Genomic DNA, 19076 nt, shown 5'->3' with positions numbered 1-19076 from the left:
AACTCCTGCTTCAGCAAAGGCTTCCCACCATCTCTTTGGCTGTCTATGGCTCCCATGGGATCTGCTGAGCCATGCTCAGCCCTGCAATGAGGGGATACCTCAAATCTAAACTGTGGAGACATGGAGAGACTCTTCAACAAATTCCTCTCACGTTAGAGTCTAAGGTGTGTCTCAATTACAGTTAATTAGTACAATGATAGATATTTCAATCACTCACATTGAAAAGCTCAACATGAGCTGGCAGTGCGCACGTGTAGCCCAGACAGCCAACCATGTGCAGGGCTGTATCAGGAGCAGCAGGGCAAAGGAGGTGATTCTCCCCCTTTATTCTGCTCTTGTCAGACCCCACCCAGAGTACTGTGTGCAGTTCTGGAGCCCTCAACACAAGAAGGACATGGAACTGTTAGAGTGAGTCCAGAGGAGGGCCATGAAGATGATCAGAGAGCTGGAGCAGCTCTGCTATGAGGACAGGCTACAAGAGCTGGGGCTCTGCAGCCTGGAGAAGAAAAGGCTTTGAGGAGGCCTTATAGCGGCCTTCCAGTGTCTGAAAGAGATCCACAGGAAGGCTGAGGAGGAACTCTTTACAAGGTCTTGTAATGACAGGATGAAGGGGAATGAGTTTAAACTGGCAGAGGGGGGATTCAAATGAGGTGTTAGGAAAGGGTTCTTTCCAGTGAGGGTGATGAGACACTGGCACAGGTTGCCAGGGAGGTTGTAGTTGCTCCCTCCTTGGACGTCTTCAAAGCCAGGTTGGATGAGGCCTTGAGTGACCTGTTCTAGTGGGAGGTGTCCCTGCCTATGGCAGGGGGCTGGAACTGGATGATCTTTGAAGTCCCTTCCAACTAAACCATTTTATGATTCTATACGTTGACAACCTCACTGCTGCAAGCAGCTCTTGAACAGCTGAACTGCTTGCCTTGATTTTCTGCCTGTTCTTTTACACTTGCCACTAAATGCTTGTTTATAGCAGAAATAAACAGTGCTAATATCAAATGAGGTGCTGTATGAACACCAGGTGTGAAAGAAAGCTGGTTGCCTTTCCAAAGCCCTTCAAAGCTGAAATGCTGGTACATTTCAGTGAATCACACAACTGGATTTCTACAAAGGAAAAGCAGTAACATGCTGATGCTTCTGTTTTAGTTAGATTTCAGCAGCAAGAAATTTGTCTGTATTGTTAAGCCAGTTCCTTCCTGGCCCACAATTTGAACGTTGATCTTGAAAGTATACTTTAAAAATGAAGAAATTTCAGAACTATAACTTCCTTTAATTTTTTTTCTTTAAAAACCCCCTTGTTTTAAGGTTTTGTTCAGTCTTCTGTACCCTTCGGTGGCTGCATAACACAAACACTTGGAGAAAATTAATTAGCAACTAAAAGTGATAAGCAAATTGGTACAGATGCAGTGAACTACTCTATGGACACACCCAGTCCTAGATAAAGTATAGGTTGTTGAAGCGTGACCAGGGTTTAACTGCAGTACGCTAAGATCCTCTAACTTGTGAATAGGATAATTCACGATGTTAACACTGATTACACTTCCTCTTGCTCCACTTTGTTTTTCCCCGCACCCAGGCAGACAGGTCAGTAGTTTCGAGTTCTATTGCAACTGTTTAACCTCCCTCTAGTGACAACGCCTGAAAAGTGTAGCGAAGCAGGCCGGATCTGCCCTAGAGGCAGCTTCAGTCGGTAACAAGCTGCTACGCTGGCAGAATCACTGCCCACTTAGCAATTTTACACACAACTACACTTGCAGTCCTGGGATCTGTAAAAATACCGAATGGAATGGTATTTGTAAACAGTTCTCACTTTTTCAAGTCAGAATCCTTTAGTTGCTTTGTGCAGAAATTCCAGTAAGTTTAGAGACTTTATGTCTTCCTTTTAGTTTTATTTCCTTTAGTCACATCTTCCAGTACCAATCTCCAGCACTGTTTTTTATCTCGTGAAAGAAATCTAAATGCAATTGTAAAGAAAGATTCTACAAAGTCAGGCATGGTGCATTAGTACTGTTGAGTGTGTCACAGCCCTACTGAAGCATTGGTGAGTGTCTCAAAGCAAGTGCAGCCATGCAGCACTCATAGAATCCAGGTATGCAGCTGTAACATGATTTACTGTATGATAAAAGACCTAGAAGAGCTACATCTAAAGCTACTCTACCCAGGGCTGTTTTCTCATGTAAAACAATGCACAAGCAAACACAAGCACAGAGTTTTCTAGTTACAACACAATTCATATTACTACACCCAGGAAAAGGGGTTTTGGTGGGTTGGGTTTTTTTTTTTTGTGTGTGTGGTTTTGTTTTTTTTTCTTAGTTTGTTTGTTTGGTTTTGGCATCTGGTCTGCTAAATTGGAGCATGGATGCTTTAAATTTGGGAGTTTTCTGATCCACATCACTTTTCCTGTGCCTTTTGAATCAATTACCACTTAAATCCATTTTATCACCATCAACAGCCACCTACCATCAGCTGATCTAACTAGAGTCAATAGGAAAGCTTGTGAAGTGTTAACTGTGAAGAGAGATCATTCATGCTTCTCACACCAACCTGTTAGTAAATGCAGACTGAACACCCACATGCATAATGGAGCACATGGAGCTGCAGCACACACTAGTACTCAGGAAAAAGTCATTCACACAGAAAAAGATTTGTTACAGCTCAGTCACTCACAGTGCCTGTCTGTCTAGGGACCATGAGAAAGTGACTCACGGCACAGTGGAGCTTTCTGCTGTCCTGCAAGACAAAAACCCAATACTTTGAAAAGGGTTAATTCTATCCAAACCTGTAGCAGATCAAACTGTCCTCAGTTCAAATTCATGATTAAATTTCTCTAACATTTTAAAGTTTATGAAATCCATGGCCTACTTGAGGTTTGTTTGCAGAGCAATTATTCGTTTACAGTGTTAATGTTTAGCACACACTGCATCATGATAGCAAACCAGAACAGAAAATTACAGACTGAGTCAACAGAGATCAACTATTCTCTTCACCTTGCCGCTGCTGAAGTCCTTACAACTGAGGGCAGCCCCTGAACCATTGCTCAATGTTCCCTCTCAAAAGGACCTTGAATGCCCAGGAGCAAGTAGGAAGCCAGTTTTAAGAGGGAAATATAAATACATACTATACTAGTAGTGACTTCTCCAAGACATCCAGGATAGGGATGGCTGCAAACATTTTTTCATGAAGGCTTTCATATTCCTGAGGATCAAAAATTTATGTAATAAAATTGACATATCCACCTCCAAAAATATTAACCTGTGAATAAATTCTTATGTTTTAATCCCTCCTCAGAAATGTTGTTTAGAAAAGGCATCACACAAAAGACAATTTGACTTTAAACGGGCTGAATTCTCTGGACTCCTACATGAGAAGGATCCAGTGTTTGGCTAAGCTATTCCTTTTGTTTTCTTACACCGTGGAGAACTGCCCTGTGCTATTTTTTTTTTTAAATAGAATGGCCTAGGTCTAGATGATTCCTTTTGATGTTGACACATGCAGATCCTGTCTCTGGGACAAATGTTTCATCTGGTAAACTTCACTGCACTGAAGTTGGAAGAAAACAAAACACAAGTCTTTTGGTCTTTCCATACTAGTTGAGCTAAAATAATTTTAAAAGGGAGAGCAAGTTAGCATAAAGAATTATGCAACTAGATGGCTTTAAACAACTCCTGGACCTCAGCTGACTTACACAGAAATGAAACTTCATAACAAAACCATCTTCTTCTGGCCTGCCTTGCTATCTTTAAATCATATTGAACAGCTTTTCTTGTTAGAATTGCCCTCACCCCATAAAATCAAGGTAGAACAGAAGTACTTGTGTGTGTGTACTTCTAACACTCTGATTTGGGCTGAAATAAAAGGTCCCCTGATAATCAGGAAGGTATGATACAGCAGATGCAATGCTGTGACATTAGCCAGCAGCTGTGATTCAGCACCTCTATAGTCATAAGTACCCTTAGAGGTTTATCCTAGTCCACAGCAGAAATTTATGTTCATTAGTGCAATCATTATAAATCTCATTACGACTCTGAGTATAGATTGCACTATGTGATTTACCAACCATGAGCTGTTGAATTACTAAGAGACTTCATATTCAAAATGATCAAGACAAATCATCTATGTACACTTCACTTCTTCAGCAGTTTCCCATCATTGTGCCACATTTCTTTCTTGCAGGGCTCTTGCACATACCTTAACTCATTTTGAATGAGAGAGCCTGCTCTGTCACAGACACTAGCAATGAAGCAAGCAGCAAAACAGCCCAGCAGGGAAAGCTTGTGAATATCAAACATATTAAATAGAGCAACTCAATCTCTGAACCCACTTTGTTGTTGAAATTTCAGTAACTTTAGTAATACAACACAAAAGCGTTAACCCATTCCCCACTTTTCAAAGAGCTTGAATATGTGCTTGGCACAGGTTTATTACCTTTTGCCAGTTCAGACAGTAACTGCCTCAAATACTGAGGTCTATCACACGTTCATTCTCCACTCAAGAACACAAAGTGTTCATAAGGTCTGTAAAACCTTTAATAAAATTCTCCTTCCTGCTCAGAAATATGACCCTTATTGTTCTAAACCTTGAATACCTTCCTGTAGCTCACAACAAGTAATTTTTCATTGATGTTGAAAGAGCAGTACATTTCCCCCCCAAATAGCAAGTAATAATTTCATAATAAGGACTTGAACACTACCACTATATGGCACAAAGAAAGGCAGACCAAATACCTAAGCCAGCTAAAGAATGCTCCAGAATAACTTGGTGTAGAGGAACACTAACATTTGCTGACTAAGACCAGAGCTTATACTACATTGACAGTGGCTCTTCTGGAACTAGAGCATTGTTACTAATATCATGTAGTACTCCATGAGAGATGCAGCCCTGTGTCTGTGTCTAAATTCAGCCAAATAAGTAGAATACATGGCAAGCAGCAAAATACATTGTACTCTGATGCAGTGTAGCAGTTTTCTGCAGGCCAGCAAATAGTCTTAGCTGCACATTTAGTCTTTTCCATCCCACACCAAATGTGGTTTTTTTTCACAGACTTGCACTGCCCAAACATCTCTAAAATTCCAGTTCTGTGGACATGTTCTTGGAAGTTAATTTTTCTTGATTAGTTTTGCTTTTCTTCCCTGGGTTTATTTATGTGATTCCAGGCTTGAAACAGATCCAAAACTAGGCTGGCAATCTGTGATGTGGGACAACTACTAAAGAATTTTGCTGGCATTTGGTAAAATAAGTGTGAATTTGAATTCTTAATGAACAATTATACTAAAATCTGAGCAAACATGAGCATGAACCTTGAACCACCAGATAAACGCTCACCATCAAACTTCCTTTGGACATTGTGCTACTGCTTTCCTGGTATTTGCTTCTGGGCTTTTCTCTTCCATTCTGCGTGCTTTGTTATTTTGAATCGCAGCACTTGAATTACAGTTTATAACAGCAGCTTGAGCTAAAGCTTTTTTACTCTGCTCTCACATGAAAACACAGCTGCAAAACACAATAAGCAAAAGATAACCTTGAACAGCTACCTTTAACAAAGCATAAACAGCTGCTAAATCATCCTTTTCTTACTTGTTCCCAGTAGGACAAAACACTTTCTTTTTCTTTTCTGATATCAATATTTCTTCAATCTTTCTTCAAATAACACTGGAGGACAACCTTGGTGCTCTCTCCTTCCTCCAGGTCTGCAAGATGTTATACATGAGGCCCTCAATCTTACTTTCTCCCACTTTGAGATGACCTGCTCTATTGAACTGTGGGGTTAGGTTGCCTTTTCTCTAGAAAAGCCTTGCTCTTCCTCTGTGCTTTAGGTAGCAGGTTGCTGTGAAAAGCAAATGAAATAAAAAGCCTGTCAGTATCCATGCCAACAAATGCTGCAGCTAGTGTTAAAACTGGACCCATGCTGTCTCTGGCTATTCTACTGAGAAGTATTTCTTGGTGCACTATTAGTTCCAATGGGAAATACTTCAAACTTCTCACAGAAAACAATCAGTAATTAATTCTGTAGAAAACAGCTTCACATTGACAGCTTGCAAAGAGAGTCTAGATCCATTAAATAAATTATTCATGCTGAACAAAATAGTGTTTAGATAAACAGTTAGGCTTAGAACAAATTGAAGATGTCTTTCCATTGATTGAGTCACTCAGCAAGGAAGAATTTTAACCTTTTGGCCTTTCCTGTGCCCACATACATGGCAAGAGGACGAGCCTCTCCCATCCACAATACCATACACAGTCATATTCTGGTTCATGAATATAAACCGAAGGAGGTGACTGAAACACAAAAGAAATCAACTGTTTGCCTTTTGGAAACCTTCATATTTGGATAGCATACCTGCCTTTAGAATGAACTGGCAGGTGATGACTCACCCCAAAGTCCTAACCTGCAGTGCTATCCAGCTTCATGCCAATTAAGGCATTATTTTCCAGCTCTGCTTCATGAGCCAGAGAAGTGCAGAAAATCAATTTGGAAAGCAAAAGAACTGTACTTGTAGAATTCCATTTGCTGTCAGTAGAAAACTATTGCCTTATACACAGTGATATCTAGAGATTCCAGGGAGAAAAGGTCATGGAAAGAAACAGATTTTTTTACCACTTTATTGATGAACAGTAGAAAATGCAACTGTTATTTATCCTGCTCAGTGTAATATCAGTTTGTACATGTGTAAATAAACTTTTGCATGTTTTCAGCCTAACAGCCACTCTTCTAAAAACAACTCAGACAAATGATGTCACAGTGATAGACATCCCCCTGACAAAGACCGAGGACACAGAGCAGTGTGGTGGGAGCAGCAGAGGGATCCAAGGACTGTAAATCCAAATGCAGCCACACATTAAGTTGTCAGTGTCTATTTTATGCTGAGTCATCTGTTGCCATGACTACACTGCCAGCCAACAGTTTAAAGATAGCTGGAGTGTCTCTACACAAGCTGCACAAACCAGTAACTTTGGTGCTGAGAAGAACAGGATCTGACTTATATTACATAATATGCATTGCAGGTGGCCTCTTCATACAGCTTTCTTCCTAGGAATAAATTTTGTTGACAGGGAACACACAATGTCCTTTGACCTGTACAACCAGAGGCCAAATAAACTTCTTTTCCATACCCTTCTGGGCACATGCTGTAGTATTTCCTCAAATGTTACTCCTATATCTGTATCACAAGAAACTCATCACAGCCCACAAATATGGTTGCTAATATTCTCTATTAGCCATCTGTTATCAGTGCCTTACTTTAGAGAAGACAGTGGTCTAAAGCACTATAGATATGTACATAGAATTCATCTTGGTGGCGGAGTGGTCTTGTCACAGAATGGGTTACAGATCTGTAGATGAAGATTTGAAATGGTGCTCCACAGACTGCTTTCCATCTTCCAGGACTTTGGAAATGCGCTGACAAATGGAAGAAAGAAAAGAAGAAGTGAGTGCCATACGTTAGAACAACTGCTGTTTCGGATATGTCTTACCAGCTTGTAGCCTTAAGCTGTGGTCAGAGAAAAAGGCATTCACCAAAGCCTGGATATTTTTAATTTATTTCTCTATCCTGCAAACCCACAAACCTGGATTTAAACCTGTCCATGTGATTCCAGTCAGGCTGTGGAAGCATTATACAAATGGATTTTTAGCTTTATTCAGTCCAGACATTTTCTCCTCTTTATTATACATGCTGTTTAAGTGTGAGGGGATGAGATCACCCTGGAAACTTGTTACTGAAAAGAGCAAGTATGTGATAAATTGCATGTAAGTGAAATGGAAAGGATTCATTCATATGATTATGAGGACCCCTAAATTGCTCTATAGTCCCTGAAGGCATTATCTATTTGTTTTAAAAGACTGAAGAACTAATGGATGAAAATGAAACCTATTAATAGGAAAAAAAAAACCCGAACACAAATAACCAAATGACCTCCTCAGAAATCAACCTTTGCTTTGAAAACTGGGCAAAGTATGACAAGTGTCCCAGAATGCTTATGCAGTTGTACACAGCAGTGGCTACTGCCATCTGCACTAAACATCATGCCCCCTCTACCCGAAAGAATAGGGAAACTTTAAAACTGTTGAATCTTCATACCTGCACCGAAGATACTTTTTTTTTTGCTTTCAAACACTACATTAAATTCAATGCCTCAGACACTGGTGAAAGGTTTCCTACTTTAAAGGGTGGCACCTGTTTGAAGATATTTTTTCCTTTCAAACAAGCATCTTTGACATCAGAAATTGACTCACATGGCGCATGTTTTGCTATATGTGCCTTGCTTACTTTGATGCTGGTACTAGCTGTCCAGCGTAATTAAACTGAACAAGAAGCAACTCTTTCCTCGTTTGCTAACAAATGTTATATAAAGCAAATGAAAGAGAATCAGTAGGCCGAATGAGACCTCCTGTGGTACGGATGCAGAACTGCACAGCTGAGCCTGCCTGCTCAACAAACACAGATGTACATCTGGGCCCCAGGAAGCATAGCCAAATGCAAATCTGCTTCCCCGTATAGCTTCCTTTCTTCTCTCCGACGAGAGAAGTAAGGAAAAAACAAAACAAAACCAAACCAAACCCCCACAACATAAAAATAAAAGTTAGATTTTGACTTACCATCTGATGGCATTTTAAAATGGCTTCATTTTCAGAGCACAGCATTTTTAAAGAGGTAACACTTTCTTTTTTTTCCTTATAAACACGTAGAGCTTACCATTGTTTTGAATAACTGGTTCACTTTCCTTTTTTTGGAAGTTTTCTTGTCACCATCTGAGGTGGAAGGAAACACTGGCTGACTCAACCGATGCGATGCAATGGTCTCATCAGGTGCCACGGAGCTGACAGACAGAGTTACTCCTTAGAACAGACACACAGTTGCACAAAAACAGAGAGTCAGTGTGCAAAATAAAACACCATTCAAAGCAGTGAACTACTGCCATTATTAGAAAAGGTGAAGGCTTTTTAAATCTAAATGTATCTTTAAAATATAAAACTAAGTAAAAGTTCCCCCATTTGTAGGTCAGGAAGCACCAAAATTCTCCATGTTGACACCAAATAGCGAAAGGAATGAACTGAACCAGTCAAAGAAACAGATACACAGATAAATATGTGAAAAAGCAGTGGGCCACTACAGCCTGTTGTGTTGTGCTGAACAACTGGAAAGATGGGGACAATGAGAGGGATAATTGAAGTGCAGGGTAAGAAATGGGATGTGCTGTTGAAGTGGAAGGTAAGGAGGGCTGGTATAGACCAAAAAGATGCTCCACTTTCAGCACCTTTTTTCCCTTCTCTGACTGCAGTGGGCAGTTATGTTCTCATGTTACCCCTTTCTCTTGCGGTGAAGGATGCCTTTGAGATTTCTTCCCAGCTTCAAAAGCAGAAGTGGAAACTTTCAGGGACAATCATCTGACCAAGTAAAGCAGAAACACTGCTCTCAGATGTGAAGGCAAACTGCAGAAGTCCTTGCTTCTGCAAGTGTTACCCTGCAGACCAAGAAGATGACTAAATCTTGTCTCTTTCAAGGCATGGGGAATGCCCACACTGGGAAGAAAACTGGGCTCCAGAATCAGCACTTTTACAACTTGCACACTAGCACTAGGAAGCAGAGTGTTAGCAGGCAGTAGTAGCTGACCAGACTCACATGCACAGCAGACACTGAAACAGTCATCTCTGTCTCAGCGGCACAGAGCTATCTGCTCTGCTGGGAGCAAACTCTTTATTGCAGTTTTCTTAATAGAAGTGCAATTTACTGTAAGCTGCTTACCTGGAATAGTTGGCATGGAACGACTGACAGAACTCATCTGCTTGAGGACAGATGTTTTCTGAGGTGCCACTACATGTTCTGAGAGGTTGGTGTCACTCATGAACTCATATTTCCTTGACAGCTGTTTAATGAAAAACACACAGAATGCCATTAACGGTGAACAGAGATATGAGCAAGAAAGACCTAAGCAGAATCATAGCTTGTAAGAAGCATCAAAGAAAATAACAAACAATTATTGTAAGTATCCCTGCTTCTATATAGGATTGTTTGCTGAGTAAATAGAAGCAGAAGAATTTGGTCCATGTATAACATACACTGTAGATTATTTATACTTAGACAAATATTTCTCATTCCACAGAAAGAAATCATTACTCTAAAAAAAGCTACCTAGGAGAGCTTCTGCCATTGGGAACTGTGGGACAGTGTTTCTACTGTAACTTTGGAATACTACCAACAATACTACCTCTGACACGATCTGCAAAGTCACATGAAGCTTTGAAAACATTTGTCCCCACTGCATTGACATAACCAGCTTGGCTGCTGTGAGGCTTGTCACTACTCTTCTGAAGCAAAACAAAATCCTGGAACTCAGTGTGTAGAGAGACTCCCAGAGTCTGGAGTATGCATTCAGTGATTTAATCAGAAGACAAAGGTGTTGCCTGGGTTTGTATTTTAATGCTTCTCATAGCATGGCAGTGCTTTCTATTTCTTCTTTGGATGAGGACCTGTAGTGTAAGACAATCATAACCCTCCTTCCCAGAAGAATCTTAGCTTTACACTTTGCCTTTGATGATTACTCCAATTTCTTTTGATCCAATTACTTATGCTCTCTGCAATTCCAACAATCTGTCCTTGCCTGACATTTTAATTTAGATAGTGCTTGTACATCAGGAGGATATCTTTCACCCTTTTTTAATGATTATTATTATTACTTTTTATTCTAAAAGAATAAAAGCTTCTTGAGAATTAAACTACCAGGGAAAAAAGGCCACAATATAAGCTATGCAAGTCATTGTAATGATCTAGCAGTGCAATAAAAGCACTTGGATGATCTGTGGAGCGAAAGATGCCAGTGCTTCCAAACTTCAGCCTGGCACCATTTAAGGCACACTGTTTGCAACCTTGCAATTTTCTAGCAGCTGCATGTTCCATAACAAGGTACAAAACGTACAGGGCTCATCACTTTTGAAATAGCCTTGCCTGCAAGGAGCTGCCATGAAATGTCAGCACAGTCAATTGCCTCTCCACAGGAAAGCTAACTTAACCCTCCCAATATTGCACTCCATTTTAAGCTAACCAAGCTCCAGAAATTACATCTTTGGGGCTATGTTATCTGTCATCATAAGCAAGTAGAGATGTTCTGATGTTTCCACTGATTTGTTTCTTTCTCAGCATCTTGCATGTTTATTCAGGGCAGGGCAGATCATCTCTGCAAAGGAATAATGTCCTCTATTATATGGATTCTAAAATGCTGTTTGAAATTGGTAACATACACATTTCATATCTGTGATATCAGGTGCAGTCTTCTCATCGGCAAACACCACACTGCTTCTTTTTGTTCTTTTTTTGGACCTTCTCATCTTTACTTCAGGGTGAGGATTAATTTGCAGAGAAGTCTCCTCTGATTCTGCTTTTGCTGGCTTTGGTAGCGCTACATCCAGATCAAAGCTGCAGGAGCAAAGAAAAAAGTACAAGTTGCTGAGTGATATTTTAAGAGCCACTGATATTCTGATGTCATTTCCCCATGAAATATAAATGCAGGTCATCCTTTCCTTGGACTTTCTATGCAGACTTGCAAAGGGCTGGCAAAAAAGGGTATGCTGCATTTCAGCTGGCAACTGTAGATACAAATAGAACGCCTTCAGGACGTAGGATGTCATCTTAAAAGATTGCAAAGAATGTAAAATACTAACGTGAGCACAAAGCCCTCTTGAAAGATTTGTGCATTAGCTTAAGCACTCCTAAACTAAACAGTCAGAGCTCACAGTACAAGTTTGTGCACAAGGTAAGACACTTGGTTTCAGTTACTGAAAGCAGTGGAACAGAGTATTCAATATGTATTGTCATGTTTTAAATGCATCCTCCTATTATATTGCACAACACCACACATACCCAGAGATTAAAAAAAAAAAAAAAAGTAATATCTCTTTCCTCTCTTCCTCTAATTTAAAAATTGGGTATTTTTCATTTAAATAATATTTTTAAAAAGAGATTAAATTGGCACTGGCTTTACTCCCTGTAAAACTGTAAAACATAAAAACTGATAACTCAAGCAAGTATCATGAATTTGTTGACCTGTACTTCCTAAGATCAAATTATGAGAATTAAAAATAGGTGTATGATTCATCTGCATAAGTGTAGTTGTCTGGTTCCATAGGAGGTGTCCTGCTTTATTAGAGACATGGGCTTGGCAGGTATGACACAAATCATGCTTGTGTGGCACATCCTTCTTGAGTGGAAACTGAAGGGCAGGAGGAGCAGCTTAGGGCATCTCATGGTGTCTGGTACTCCACGACTTTGTCAGGCAAAGATTAAAATTAAACAAGGAACTGGCACTCCACAACAGGCAAGAATAGAGGCATAGCTTAAAAAGAAACATTTCAAAGTTAGAGTCATGAGCCTTTGACATTTTACTTTTTAAGCATGACTACTCTAAAAGGGAGATCAGATGACTGAAAAAAATATTAATTGCAATCAAATGCTGCTCAGCAAGATTAATTTTACATGGACCTTGTTTGGAAAGAAGTTCTGCATGCCCAAAGGATAATTTATGAAGTGATCAAAATGATTTGTTGGAGGAAAAAGCTAATCAATACACCTATAACCGTTCTCTCAAACTTCAATCTCTTTATATTTCCCAGTGCTGTAGTTAAGAAACCATATTAGCTGAAGCATTCGACATTACTACAAGCTTTACTAAAACCTTCCACTTCCTTCCTTGTAAAGTTGTAAAGGATATCTTCTTCCTCTCCAATTTTTACAAGCAAAAAGATTCTACTGAACTTAAAAGCTGTATAAAGAGAAACTTGCAAGAAACTTTTCCTGAAAATGAAATGCCTTTTTTTTTTTCAATGAGTGTTGAGTAGATTTTGTCTCTGAAAGTTGAAATACTGTAGCATTAAGCCCAGAAAAAGTGATAACTGCAGTTGAAACTAACTTTGGTGTAGTCTGAAGAGATCGATAGTGAGATTCATCCTTGAATTACTTGTTTTAATCTTTTAGTTGCATCCCATAAAACTGGTTAAAGACAGGAGTGAAAGAAAATGGAGTAGTGTGTTCATAACCAACCTTTCTGAAGCAATTTTGTTTGGGGTACTGCAGTCTGAATTCATGGAAGACAGTGAAATAACTGATAACTGACGATAGGATCTCAGCATTGACCTTGGACGTCCTACTCTCTTGTCATCAAAATCTGGCTGCGGGATGGAAAAGAGAAATGCATTCTATGAAAGTGTGGTGTGAACTTCATTTCATCCCTTTTCTCTAGGTCTTGAAGATAACACAGATGTTTTAGCATCCAGCATTTAAGAACTCATTTGCTACCATTAATTACTGTGATTCTTTCTTCCGTGTGGACACATGCCTACTCTGAAACCTCTCAAGCTCAATGATACAATGACTGGCCAAGTAACTACACCTGACAGAATTCACTGTAAGCCTGAAAAAGAAATGAAGAGAAACAGTGTCTGCTGATCTTTTTTTGTACAGACCTGGACAAGTCACTGGAGCATTTGCCTGAGATAATTGATTTAGTTAGTTGTAACTGAGTTAGAGACTAATCATGCTCTGTCATCAGTACAACAGGTTCTGCCATCTCTGCATGTTACTATAGCCCTCTCAAATGATGTGTTTGCAAACGATGGACAAAAATAACATTTCCCTAAGAGCCAAACAGGAAGAACAGGAAGATTCTCCAGGTTATCTTGTGTCCATATTGCACAAAGCCATATACACTGCACTACCTCTCTCTGCAAAGCTTGAAATTGTTATGTTCTGCAGTAGAAGCAGAAAAAAGAAGACTTCACTCCAAATCTTCTTGAAGAAGATTTACCTATCATAAAGGAAATACTCAGCTTACTGTTGACAGTTAAGTAAGCTTTTCAGCCTGGCACAAAGTTAAATGAAATCATCTCACTTATTTCTAAAGGCTTCCCTGTTACTCTTGATAATAAGGTAGGGGCAATGATCACGTTTCTAGGCTAATACTTTCTTCAGAAGTGACTTCTGGGATCTAAACCACCCAGAATCTTGTGATAAAGACACAAAATGCTGGATCACTTATTTTCTAGTTGTTGTTTTCATTCAATTAAAAAAAAAAAAAAAAAAAAAAGCTCAGGCTAGTCCCAGAGACAGTCAGAGCTGGTAAAACAGCAGTAGGGCCATACCGAAGGTACATTCTCTGCTCTTGCAAAATTTTAAACAGGCTGCTTTTTTGAAGCACTGATATGTCCAAGTGCTGAAAGGTTCAGCACTGGGTGAGACTGATAATTGTGGATTACACCCTCTTTATTATTGTGTAATGATGGTGGCATGAGACTGAAAACAAGAAAAAGATACTGAGAAAGACATACAGAATTTTCATCATAGAAGTGTATAACAGTACCACATACAAAAATTTAGGCCAGAAATTTGCTGTGTTTTCCCCTGTAACAGAAGAAATAAATCCTCTTATAAAATCATCGATGCTGAAAGCAATGTTGCTAAACAATTTCCAAAGCCACTGGTGTCTAATCAAAAAAACAGCCAGCATTATTCTTGCTAGCCTGCAAAAGCTCAGATAGGCCACTTTATTCAAGAATTGTCTGGAGACTTTGTACTTAGAAGTTATCCTTCAATTCCCAGATACTTCAGTTTAGTCTCAACTAATATTTATAGTATTATACACATGATAGGTTTTACTTCACAACGCAGCTGGAAGTGGCTAGCACAGGGAGACATCAATTGCAGATCAAAGCTCTAAACCACTAAGTAAAATTACAAAGAGGAGAAACATGAGTATTTGCTTTTACTTCTTTACAGAGCAGAAAAGAATTGCAATTTCAATAGACATAATATTTCAAATCTTCCAGAATGAGGAATATTTGATAGGTCACAGAATTGAATGAAACTTTTCACTATAAAATTCAATTCTTACTACCTGCAGATCGCAAGAAAACCCACATGCCACAGAAGTTTAGTGTGTTATTTTGTCTAAGATGTGTATTAAGTAAAGAGAAAGTGTAGAAGTTTAAAGGAGAGCAATACCAGTTCTCTGGCTCCATACTGTTTTTCCACTTTAACTTTTAAATGCTTGAAACACTCCTCCATGCGGTCATGGAAAGGACGAAGATTATCAGAAACTCTTCTTTCATGAATTTTAATTCCAGCTCCAAGGAAAGGTATCTTGAAGAGGTGAAAAAAAGAGGAATGATAACATTAAACTGGGTCTGATGACCCCTCTAACTCCATTTAAAGTATCTGCTAATGCCAAAATCCTTCTTGTGAGGGGCAGAGAAACTTGTCAGTCTATCTCAGCTTTTAGCACCAAGTACAAGATGGAAGGGGCTCCTGAAAAGTGAGTTTACTCTAACTTTGAAGAATTTGGGTGCCTCACAGTGACCATTTTCTCTCTTCAATGTTTTTCAGTGTTAATCTCTTATGAGATTAAACACACCATACCAGAGTTAAAAAAAAAGTCTTAGATTATCGGTCCACCTCCTTAAGAAAGTGCTTGCCATAGCTTACAAGAGGGAAGGCAGGGATGAAAGAATATTTAGGTGGATTCCATGCAGGTGGTTTCAAACTCTCCTCTTTCAGATGGAGGATTAAGCGACTGGAAAGGGTTACAATCAGTCTGCTGGGAGTTTAGTCATTTTCTCACTTTGACAATTACTGCAGCAACTGCTCTGGTGGTATGTATGCCTGGTTACTGAGGGTAACCTCCTCCTTTCTCCTTAGTTTTACTCTGTAGACTTCTCTACTTGCCATATCTCAAGAAAAAAATCAATAAGATAATGCTTCAATACAAAACTTAGCAACTCAAGCCATGAACAGAGGCAGCTTGCACTAACCAGCCTGACTACGCTCCACTGTACCCCTGTGCTCTCCTCTTCACTACTCAGTCTTTGGTCTGGGGCCATTGACAAGTAATCAGAGGGGTTAAGATGTTTCATTCTTCCTGCTTGAACTGAAAGAAGGTACAGAAGTTTAGAAAACCTGGGGAAAAGAAAAGATTAAAAACTACTCCTTTAAAGGAAAAGACCTGATAAAAGTTAAGGCTCTGTCAGTTCATTAAATACTTCCCCTCCACCTCTATTTCTTAAGCAATCCTTTTTCTTTGTCAGAAGGAACAGGCTGGCTTGTCAAATAAATCAATCCATTTTCTAATGAAGCACATGGGACCATGATACTACACTTCTAACTCCTTTCTCTGCTTTCCTCTGCTGTCGTCTTTGCTGTTCTATTAATTTAATAACATCCAGTTAAAAGCAAACAAACCCAATCTTATCTGTAAAGCTGTTTAATTAAGAATATACTGTTCACAAAGAGAAACTTTGTAGCATTTCTCTTTAAAACACAGAGACATTTCATTAGACTTCAGACTTCAAAGACGGTGATTTATGAAATCTGTGCACCATGCTTTTAGCTACTCTTCTGCCAGTAACCTTCTCTAAATGCTTTACCATTGACTCTTTGAGATTGTGCCTTCATGTTTGGGGACTTTTTGTAAAATCCACTTAGATTCCACTCTTCCTTTCTGCCTCTGACCCTATAAATATTGTTAACATTGTACACATCTGTCCTCCCTTTAACCTTATCATATTTTATGGAAGTTCAGTTTCAAGATAAGTTTTAAACACATGGTATTAAAGCCCATCTATTACAGACAGCTCTGCCTATCCTCTTTAGAGGGATTTGCAGGGAGTTATAAATTGCCACTTTACTTCCTAATACCAGATGGTATTACAGTCAGTTTATACCACAACACCCACTGAACACTTCTGATGGTGAGAAACAAACCATATACAGAGCCTGAGGTGAGCAACAATACAAAAGAAAGCTGTAAAAGCTGGTGACTCAAACTAATAACCAAACTGAGATTAATCAAACTGAAACAAGAAGAAACTTCAAACACATTATGAAATTAGTAGAAAAAAGTTCATTAAAATTGTGTGGAAGATTTGTTTCAAGGCTGAGAGAAGAATAAATGCTTCATTCTTGCTGGTCTTCATCTACAGAACAGAGATTGAATCATCTAACAGTGTGGGTTGGGAGGGACCTTTAAAGGTCATTTAATCCAACCTGATCCTGCAATGAGCAGGTTGCTCAGAATCTGCTCCAGTCTGACCTGCAGTGTTTCCAGCGATGAGGTCATCTACCATCTCTCTGGGAAATGTGGGCCAGTGTTTCACCACCCTCAGCATAAAAATTGTCTTCTTTATAGCTAGTCTGAATCTCCTTTTTATTTAAAAACTATCACCCTTTGTTCTGCTGCAACACACCCTGCTAAAAGGTCTGTTCTCTTCAGTACTTAAAGCCCTCTTTAAGTACTGAATGGCCCAAATTCACCACAGAATTCATCACAGAACTAGGCAGAAATTTTGCAAGAAGAATGATCTCATTCTTCCACCACTCCATGCTTTGGGGAAATAGTTAAAAATCAACATCAAAAATCCTCTCAGTGAAAATGACATAGTCATCTAAAGGCTATCTTCTCCTGCAGGAAAGGAACAGAAAAAAGGAATGGCTGATGAAGCCTCAGGTGACTGCTGTCAGTAAGAACTTACCTGCCAAGCAATTAGATCTTTGAGTCTATTCAGCTTTTCTTGATCTTCTGGATGGTCTCTGATATATTCTTCTGTAAAGAAAGCCTTAGATAAAAAAAAAAAAAAAATCAGCCTGCCATTTCAACCGGTAAAGAAATCAATCATCACTCCTTTGACTCCTGCTGGTGACATAATACTGGTCATAAAATAAGACAGCCATACAAATGCTCCTTACCCAGATGCTGCTAGTGATAGTTCCTTATTATAGCAGTTGGTAACTGAGGAGATCTCTTCTTGTTAAAAATTGTTCAGTCTCTATCCAACACTTCTGGGTTTGAGACCCTTATTGTGAAATCCAATTACTGTTTGTTTTATTAAGATGCACTTATTTGGAGGCACATTCAAGTACCTTACTTATGTCACCAGCCAGTGTTACACAATACAGTGAAGCCTTCACCAGATAAGCAGTCTGATAATGCACACACACATGCCTCTAGCCCCCCAAAGACTATATCTCTCAGGTACAAAAGAAGAATATAGTTATTCATCCCTGACTGCCAAATATCTAATACTGCTGGACTACCACAGCATAAGTCATACTCCTCCACAATACATCCCTCCTGCCACATATTTTGTTCTTATGTATATATATATGTGATGCCTTTTTAGCAGTATCCAAGCTTGTCTTTCATTCTGAGCCTACTGAGCATGGCACATACTTATAACATGAAATGGCAGGCAGAAAGAAGAGTCCTCCAGCTGTGGAGTAACCCCATGTAAATTTTAATCCAAAATATTAATAAACAATAGTAGAATTTCTATGAGTCTCTACCATTCCTGCTTTCTCTCCTGCCCTGCCTTCACAAGGTGGTTTTAAGGGGAAAAAACTCTGCAGTACAGTTCCTCAAGACATTCCATTTTCTCGATGTTCTCAGAACAGTTTTTATTTTAATTTCCATGTTTTTAACAACAAAACCTGATATGCAGAATGGCTGTAATTACTGAAAAAAAAACAAACCTCTGGCAATAGTTTAATTGATCAGCTACATTAAATAGTTCTGCTGTAGGATAAACTTCATTCATTTACTGTAGATGAAATCTCTTGCTGTGTGAGAGCCCGTTTCATTACAAAAGGAGTATCTCCTCTTGCAAGTATATAAAACTCCTCATAACTACAATTAATATTGAGCTTCAGTTACTCTAGTTTGATAGTTTCTGCTTTCAAAGACTGATGTGACCAGGATACAGAGATCTCTTAACTAGTGGAGTCACAACTTTTATATTTCCAGGCCCATGTTCTACTGTGATAGTGAATGAAAGACCCAAGATGATTATGAAATACCCCACCTGAGTATGCATTTTGCATTGACTCAGAAGCCCTTACCTTCTCATATTTGGCAAAGCCACCCATAACAGCTGGATCAACAATTCCATTCAAAAGCATAGAAAGTGGATTAATAGGAAGGTTCTCATCACTCTGGTATTGGTTAATCATCATCAATATTCTTTCATTTGTTGTGGACATAGTCTCAATAGCATTCTCTAAAGGGCTAATTGTGGTCTGTAGAAAAACAAAAGACTTCTAAGGTTTATAAAG

At 39.2% G+C, this 19076-nt stretch overlaps 1 protein-coding gene across 1 annotated transcript in view; it reads right to left on the bottom strand.

The window, feature by feature from the left end:
• Window positions 1-6578: 6578 nt before the first annotated feature.
• Window positions 6579-19076, bottom strand: part of DOCK2 (dedicator of cytokinesis 2) — a 167146-nt gene continuing 154648 nt past the window's right edge. The window contains exons 45-52 of the mRNA XM_064161633.1: window positions 18864-19040; window positions 17501-17584; window positions 14979-15116; window positions 13023-13150; window positions 11228-11402; window positions 9735-9855; window positions 8685-8827; window positions 6579-7390 (exon numbers count right to left, since the gene is read on the bottom strand). Coding sequence (XP_064017703.1) covers window positions 7316-7390; window positions 8685-8827; window positions 9735-9855; window positions 11228-11402; window positions 13023-13150; window positions 14979-15116; window positions 17501-17584; window positions 18864-19040 — 1041 coding nt within the window. The 3' untranslated portion in view covers window positions 6579-7315. The remainder of the gene's footprint in view (window positions 7391-8684; window positions 8828-9734; window positions 9856-11227; window positions 11403-13022; window positions 13151-14978; window positions 15117-17500; window positions 17585-18863; window positions 19041-19076) is intronic.

The sequence above is a fragment of the Pogoniulus pusillus genome, chromosome 22 (assembly GCF_015220805.1).
Source record: "Pogoniulus pusillus isolate bPogPus1 chromosome 22, bPogPus1.pri, whole genome shotgun sequence".
NCBI classification, from domain to species: domain Eukaryota; kingdom Metazoa; phylum Chordata; class Aves; order Piciformes; family Lybiidae; genus Pogoniulus; species Pogoniulus pusillus.
This window is presented reverse-complemented; position numbering and strand designations above follow the sequence as displayed.